Source organism: Octodon degus, unplaced genomic scaffold (assembly GCF_000260255.1).
Source record: "Octodon degus isolate 3935 unplaced genomic scaffold, OctDeg1.0 scaffold00343, whole genome shotgun sequence".
Lineage (NCBI taxonomy): Eukaryota > Metazoa > Chordata > Mammalia > Rodentia > Octodontidae > Octodon > Octodon degus.
In genome coordinates this window covers 334893-343435 of record NW_004524919.1, presented here as the reverse complement: position 1 = coordinate 343435, position 8543 = coordinate 334893, and the positions used below count along the sequence as shown (strand labels likewise).

Sequence of the window (8543 nt, the reverse complement as noted above, 5' to 3'; positions counted from 1 at the left end):
CTTCATCCAGTAGGCACATGGTCCCAGCAATGATCTTTCATCATGATTCTGAGTTCACCAGGGACAGTGGAACAAGTTGTTGCCACCTATTCTACAGAGATCTATGGGTTAAAGCTTAAGGACAAATTTAAAGGTTTTTTTTTTTTCCTCATCCTTTGATATTTATTTCTCAACATTACAGAATCCTGCTAAATGCAAGAATGAACAGTGATAGTACTGGAAGGAAAACAGAGAATGAAATCCAGAGAGTTCACTCCATCTTATCCTCCCTAACTGGGCCAGGATGGATTAGCTTCTTTTTCTGCAATAAAATAGAACTCAGCAGAATCCTAAGTTGTGGCAGAGGCACCCTGGACCCATGCTCCTCATAGTCCCTGTGTTACTCTCATATGTGCTTTACATAACGGATTATAGCATTTAAAATATTCTGGGCACATGAGAAAGAGAAAGGCTTCTTATCAAATAAAAGTATGCATCCATGGAAGCCATCATCCACATGGTACCAGCTCACTGGGACCTGCTGGTCTTCCAAGCGCTTCTTATAGAGCAAGCCATCATCACGGAGGATGTCCTGACCACAGGTCACTAGGAAGAGGTCAGGAAGCTGAGCAATGGTTTCATCATCTGCTAGGATGGGGCAATTTTCCACAGAATACATATGTTTCACTTCCAGATAGGCAGTCTCATTAAAAGGCCCAGGAAACAGGGGTTCCTGGTATTTGTTCTTGAAACTCTTGGGGATGTTGTCAGAGCTGAGCCATTTCTTGTACTTCTTCCAGGTCTCTTGGGGAATACAAGCACCCTTCAGCATGGAATCTTTCCAGGAGAGGTCAATAGCCATATATTTACAAATGCACATCATCAACAAGTCCAGGGTGAGGAATGGCACATTTTTGTTCTGCTGAGTGGATGGTAACTGGAAATTGAGGCCCTGGACAACTGGATAAATTAGAACTTGAGCCCGGATCTTGGGAAGATCTTTTTGGCCCAACAAAGCCTGGGTGACCTGGGCTGCAACCCCTGCTCCAATGCTGTCCCCACACACCACAACCCGGGAAGGGTCCACGCCATAGGTTTTCAGTTTCTTCAGGAAGTGGATGGTGGCATTCAGACTGTCCCTGGTAATGACAGGGTAGTGGTAGTCAGGAAGCATTCGGTATCTAAAGAAGAAAGAGGAGACAAAGAAAACTGCTCACGGGTGTCATTGCAATCCATCTGACCTGATGTGTCATCTACAACATTTGGGAGACCTTCTTCAGTTAGGATTTCAGAATGACTCTAAGATGTAACTGTTGGTATCTCCATTGTTTTCCTTTGTTAATATGAAGAACTTCCCTAAGTTCTGACTTCTAGGAGTCTAACTTCCCAGCTCATGTTTCCCGTGCACACACACACTCCACACAAGATCATACAAGTTGAAAGCTATTGACTTTGGAAGAGGCATAAGCAGTGAGGAGAGAAAAATGGCAAGTGGACCTACTGGGCATCCTGAGTCAGTTAATGAACACTTGATGGGACTATGGTGTAACAGAAGCTCAGAATGATAAAAATCAAATAATGGTAGCCTTTGTAGCATGACATTTTTCATTGGGTCCATCATGAGACCCGGATAAAGTCACCAATGCATGATATCTGAACAAAATAAGAAACTGTCACCATGAACAAGCCTAAAGAAGCTCTCTAGCTTCATTTCCTCTCTGTCCATTCAAAATCACTAGTTTTGGAGTTCACACATCTGAATAATATATTATTAGTTTCTCTCTAATCTTACTTTAATTTTATTTATTTATGTGTGTGTGTGTGTGTGTGTGTGTGTGTGGCGCCAGCTCAGCCCACCAGGGGCCAGGGCTGGCTGGCATGTGGTGCTGGGGGATTGAACCACGGTCCCTGTGCTTTGCTAAGCTTGTTCTAAGTAGGTGATTTAGACCACTGAGCCATCTCACCAGCCCCTCTAATCTTACTTTAAATAACACCCCTACCATCTGGATTCTGACACCAGATCCTCCATTTACTTTCCAGGGACCTGAGAGCTGCTTTTGCTGAGAACACTTTTTCCTGCAGGCCACTGACTTCTAATGAGTGACCAAACTGGAATCACCAATTTGGAATCTATCTTCCTATTGTGTCTGTTCCCTTTGCTGCTTTCACCTATCCTTGAGTCAGATTCTACAAAGTTTTGCATATTGATAGTTTTGCACAAGACAATGGCATGGGGTCAGTTGGATCTACTTACTATTGCTACTGGTGTATGTCTTCCTACCCCACCCTCGTGTTTTTTTGTTTTCAGAAGACTGAACTCTTTCATGCATGATGATGCCAGCTATAAGAGTAATTCAGCAGTTCCTGAGCAAAGGAGATCCCCTTTTTTTCTTATCTAGTAGAAGGCCTATATGTTTTACACTGGACAATAATGCTAGATACACAGAAATTCCACAGCCTCTAGAACATGATCACTATAACTATCTAGTAGTCCAAGTAAGTCCAAGATTGTGCTGAAATGAGATTTTTTTTTCTTTTTGTAGTGTTAAGGATCAAACCAAGGACCTTGTATATATTAGACAAGTGCTGTATCACTGAGATGAAACTAGATTAGAATCTGAACTTTCACACTGAATTAAATCTCCAGAAGTTCTGTTTTTACTTTGGGGACAGTGTCTCACTATGTCTCTAATCTACCCCCATGCTAATCTTCAACTTGTGATACTTCTACTTCAGGTTCCCAGAGGGCTCCTTGGGTCATTCTGTCTGAAAAATTGTTCATTCACTCCAGTCAAAGCCCCTTTTTGGTTTAAACCCCTACCCCATAAAACTTCACTTGTGTAGAAGTCCATATGCTTGCAATGTCTGTCCCAGTCTGGTCTTTACCACCCCTTGGTCAAAAGATGTAATTATGAGGTATTACTCCCACTGACTATTAGTGTTGGAATAGGAAAATGAAGACAAAAGTCCAGGTGAAGTAGCTTTCAGCCAGAAAAAGGAAAGGAGAGGAGAGAAATTCTCCATTTCAGTGTCCTTGAGGCATGACCTCCAAGGCATCACCCACTGCATGCCTCTTACAGCCCCAAGTACTCCCTCTGCCTGATCATTCCACCAATCATTCCATTGGAACTGGAATGACCCACAAGCTAAGTCTCCACAGATACTTCATCAAAGATACACTGAGCTTGCTACTTCAGATGTCAAAGTTGGTACTCACTCGTACCTTTCTGTGCTACTTGTTCAAGGGAAATTAATTATTCCCAAGGCCTTTGGAAACACAGGTTCTAATGTCACCAGTTCAAGCACATTGGTAGCCAGTGTTGTGAGCCACTGTGTACTGGAAATATTCAGCCCTCTTCAGTGTCTCCAGAGTCAATGGCTCAATGGAGTCCCAGAGCTGCATTCTCTATTTGTCTGGAAGCAACCAAGGATAGAAGGAGGCCATTGGCATTCAGATACTTACACAGTTCTTTTTGGTTTCTCTCACCTGTCTTCCTAAACTTTCTCTTCCTTACTTGTAAAGATCTCTAGGAACAAGAACTGGAATCCTAGTGAATTGCCCTCATACCCCTTCCATCAATGCAAGTGCAATCCTGTTTCCAAAAGACCAAAGTTTCTTTTAAGATGCTCTCTACTTGGTCCCTATGTAGTTGACAGTTGGCACTTGGTAGGTAGGTGGGTGATTACTGAATGACACAATAAGAATCTGCATAACCATCACCCCAACCACAGCCAGGACCTTGGCCATGACCTTCAGCCATCCCTGTTCACTGCATCTTTTCCCAATAGATGTTGCCCCAACAAGGAAGAAGGGTTACCTTGAGTGCTGAATACACCACCTTTCCCCTTCTCTGTGTGACATGGTTCTGTTTGAAATATGTAGACTTACAAAAGTTATTATTTTGATTTAAACTGTCTTAGACTTTAAAACAAATAATAGGCTTCCTACTGACTAATAGCTGACTTAACCAGACAGGATGTTTAACTCAGGGCTGAGGTAGGTTGTTTGTTTAGGCACTGAGGTCTAGTCCTGCCTACACACATTTGGCCGATTTCCTAGCTTCCATGGCTTCAGCATATCCACCTTTTTAATTTTGTTTTGTCAGAGATGTGTGGCCAATTGCAGTTAGAGAAGCCGTATTTGGAAACCTGTGTCACATGATACTAACTTTGCAAAAGTATTAATAAAATGCCATTTTGTTGTGAAAAACATATATGTGTACACAAGATAGGATAGATATACAGCTACTTTCTTTTAGTTCAATGAGAAGAAAGGTTTGTAATAATAGTGTTTAGGCAAGATATCATGTCTACATCTTGTCCTCTGAATAACTACTGCGAAGACAACAATAAGCAATGTATTAATCATTGTAACAATCTTACTAACCCATTTTGAAACTGTTTCATTGCTATTTTATTGTTTTCTGTCATTAAAATGAATAAAAAATAAAAAATAAATACATTTGCAAAAGTATAAAAAAGGACTATTTTGTTGTGAAAAGAAAAAAAAATAAAAATAAAAGAATAATAAGTATATGTATTTTTTATTTTAGGGAAGGGTCCACAGGGTGTTCAGGGTCTCATGATGAGATCAGACGCACAGTGACCTACCTGCTTAGAGCCTCACAAGAGCTGGGATTACAGGCGTGAACCACTGTAATAGGTTTATGGATTTTTAAAAGTTTTTTCTCCTTAACATTATGCTTCTAAGGTTCATCCACATCATTTTATTTTATTTCCTTTTTTCCATAATTTCATTGAGAAACAAATAGCAATCAGACAGTTTCAAAGCAAATTGGTAGGACAGCTTCAATAATTAACACATTGCATACATTCTTGCTAGTGGTTAATTGTTGTACAAGATGCGGACATGATATCCTATTCACAAACACTATTAGAACAAATCCCTCTATTCATTAAGAGAATGTAACTATATATCTATCCTAACCACTTTGAATACACAGGTACAAAACTGGACATTCATCTGTATCCCCCCTTTTTTTTAAGTTCCGTTATTTGAATATTATAGGTGTGTTACCTCAGCAAAATATTCTAAAAGATTCCAGCAGCCCATAATAGTATTGGGTCTTCAGCTTCACTGGCAATGTCAGAAATTGTTGACCTGAGTCCCCTACAGCTCAACATAACAGCATGGCTTTAATTCTCATATTTCGTTTTTATACTTTTCTGCTGGATAGTAAAGACCAAGGTAAAGCAGGACCTATGCAACAAGAGTTGTAGCTTTTGGGTCTGATAAGATCAGTGAAGTCCCCTCAGGATTTATCGTGAGATCCTGTACCTCAGATTGTAGAATCTTAGTCAGTGTCAGCCATGTGGATGAGTCACGGCCATTGGTTGGCTAATGTGCTCTCTGAGAGAATGTTTTCTCACCATGTGACTCTTTCACATGGTGAAAGGGGATTTCACTGACCTTGTAGTTGGCTGCTTCTGATCATTTTGGTCCCTCTCTAGAACATCTTTCAGTAGCCTGTGAAGGATTGGCTTTGTCATCATGAAATTCTTTAGCTTTTCTTTGTCATGAAAGTATTTCACTTCTCCATCAAATTTGAAGGAGAATTTTGCAGGTTATAGTAGTCTGGGCTAGAATTTGTTTTCATAGAGGACTTGAAGTACTCTGCTCCATGCTCTTCTTGCCTTCATGGTTTGTGGAGAGAAGTCGGCTGTAATGCTGATGGGTTTTCCTTTGAATGTGATCTGCTTCATTTCTCTAGCGGCTTTCAGTATATTATTCTTGTGCTGAATTTCTGTGATACTGACTATTATATGTCTCGGTGTGTTCCTGAATGCAACCGAAATTCCTACTCTGTGGTGTGTGTGTGGGGGTACTATGGAGTGATAGGGGGCATCCCAAGAGGGTGAAAGAGGGTGTCACCCATGCTGTGCCTGGGCTGGCACCAGTAGATCACGCCAGTACAGGGTAGCCAGAAGCTCTCCCACACACTCACCAGGCCTTGGCTAGAACTTGATCTGGGAGTTCCCAGAACATGGCAGTAATTCCTATGGTTCAGGTGGTATAGGGGAGGTGCTGCGGAGTGGTGAGGCGTGTCCCAAGGGCGTGGAAGAGGGCCTCACGCACACTGCGTCTGGGCTGCGACCAGTACATCCCACCGGTGCAGGGTAGCCTAAAACTCTCCCACACACTCATTGGGCCTGGGCTAGGACTGGGTCTGGAGGTTTCTGCAATGCGGTAGAAATTCCTACTTGGCGAGTGGGGTGGGGGAGGTTCTGCAGAGTGTTGGGGGGCACCCCAAGGGGGTGGAAGAGGATCTCACCCACTCTGCACCTGGGCTGGGACCAATAGGTCCCACTGGCACAGGGTAGCCAGAAGCTCTCCTGCACACTCACTGGGCCTGGGCTAGGCCTGGGTCTCCATCCGCATCATTTTAAACCTTTCCATATTATTAGTAATTGGTAATAAAACATTCCCCAACAGCTTAGGGGCCATGTAGTGAGCTGTTCTGCCACTCTCCTGAAGTGGGCTTCCATCTAGGCTGCTTTGAATGGAGCTGTGCCAGTACTGTGGCCCCATATCCATGAGTGCCTCTTGGTCAGGTACTTGCTATGCTGCACTCATCCAGGAACACACTCTCACACACACACAACCTTCTTCTTACCATGGAAAAGCTGAGAACTATCTCAGAAACTCACCCGACAGACAGCAGCACAGCATCCATTTCCCGAGCTAGGAAAACGCATACATTGTGGTAACAATCTGCAAGACAAGACCAGATCTAGGGTCACCGACAAGGAGGGCCCAGTTTCTCCTAACGCAGTGCCAAGGAGGACAGTTGTGGGCATAGTGTATTGTCCAGTCTGTACTTGTACTCTGATCTTTGAAATGACTCTGATTGGCTGTGCTAGGGAAGAGCCAGACATCTGCTCCAATTCCATTAGTTGAAGAGGATGTAGACCGTGAAGATCACTTTTATTTATTAATTAATATTACACTGGAGAAGATTGATAACTAGGGAGTTTTAAGCTTCTGAAATGGACAAAGCCAAGAAAAATCAAGTTGAGCATGCCTGCCTGGAAATATTAATAAGATAATATACTTGCATTGGTTAGGATATAAATGATGATTGTATTAGACACACATATTAACAAGAAATGACAAATAATGCTCCTGAAGGCAGATCCATTGATATCAGTGGGCTGTGCAACACAGCCAGTCATGAGCCCAAGACCTGCAAATGCTCCTCCCACTCAACCTGCCCAGTTCCTGCTATTGTCACAGAGAGGCTGCAAAGGATCTTCCCATGTCCTCTGTAAGACAGCCACAGCCCAGCCACTAGAAACAATGGCTCTGAGAAGGGTCTAAGGCATCAGGATCTTCTAAATCACGCCAGCTCCTTCAAATGTTCAGGAGAACTTATGAAGAGGGTGCGCCACTTTGGGGGCTGAGTGGTAGGGTGATGATGAAGGAGAAAGGGAGGCAGATTCACTGAGCTGTCAGCTGACTCAGGAGTCACCACTCAGGAGAAACGTCTACATCAGCACATCCTAACCTTGTTGCATATTCAGTCATCTGAGGCCTGGGACACCTCTAGAGAAGGACTCTGTCAACATGGGGGAGGGTTGGGGTGAGTAGGACCTTAAAGATCTCAGAGAAATTTAAAAATATAGCCAAGACTAAGACCTATGCAGACCATGACCTGGGTCCCACTAAGCTATCTACCCACATTGCCTGCTCTGCAAGCCTTATATTCTTTCTTCCTCCAGGGACCAAGCTTCCCCTGTTCCAGAGCTCTGCCCTTGCCCTATCCTACTTAGACTAAGCAGGGCTGGGTCAGAGTTAGGCAGATGAGGCATCCACTGTGTGTGCAAACTCCGGGGCACCAGCCACTCAGGCTTTCAGATAGATATTATGGTGCAGCATTTTAGAAAATCAAAATGAAAGCTGACTCATGCTGTAATAAAGTTTTAAGCAAACTCCTACTTTTTACTTAGAAAAGTCAATTTGCTCTAGCTGATCCTGATTTCCAATTCTCTTTCTTTTCAACTTTTTAAAGAATAAAGAATAATAAAAAAAAAGCATCAGAAATGATACAAAATTTCACTGAGCAAAATAACAGGAATTCAACAATGATTGCTGTACTGCATGATGTTATGCTCAAATTAGTTGATTAGGTTACCAAATATAAACCTGCAACATTGGATTTTAAAAAATCAACAACAAAGTTACAATAAATTAAAAAGAAAAAATGAGAATAAAAAATATTTTAAGCATTAGCTGTTCTTTTTAAAATACCAGGAGAAATCACCAGTACAATTATCCAAATTATCCTGCATGCATACACAAATATATCTTTCCCCTTCTTTCTTTTTTCTTTTTTCTTTTTGTTTTAAAGAGGAAAAAACCCAATAAAAACAATACACAATTTCAAAACAAAATGATGAGAAATTAAAAAGTTATTATATTTCTTATTGTCAATTTCAAAATAGTTGCTCAGATTACAAAATATAAACATGCAAAATTGATAAAACAATATAAGCACTAACTGTTCTTGTCAATGAACTAAAAATATTAGTAGTACAATTATCTT

The 8543-nt window shown here is 41.8% G+C and overlaps 1 protein-coding gene across 1 annotated transcript in view; it reads right to left on the bottom strand.

Moving 5' to 3' along the window:
* Positions 1-385: 385 nt before the first annotated feature.
* Positions 386-8543, bottom strand: part of LOC101564319 (arylacetamide deacetylase-like 4) — a 27213-nt gene continuing 19055 nt past the window's right edge. Inside the window, exons 3-4 of the mRNA XM_004647954.1 lie at positions 6649-6712; positions 386-1160 (exon numbers count right to left, since the gene is read on the bottom strand). Coding sequence (XP_004648011.1) covers positions 386-1160; positions 6649-6712 — 839 coding nt within the window. The remainder of the gene's footprint in view (positions 1161-6648; positions 6713-8543) is intronic.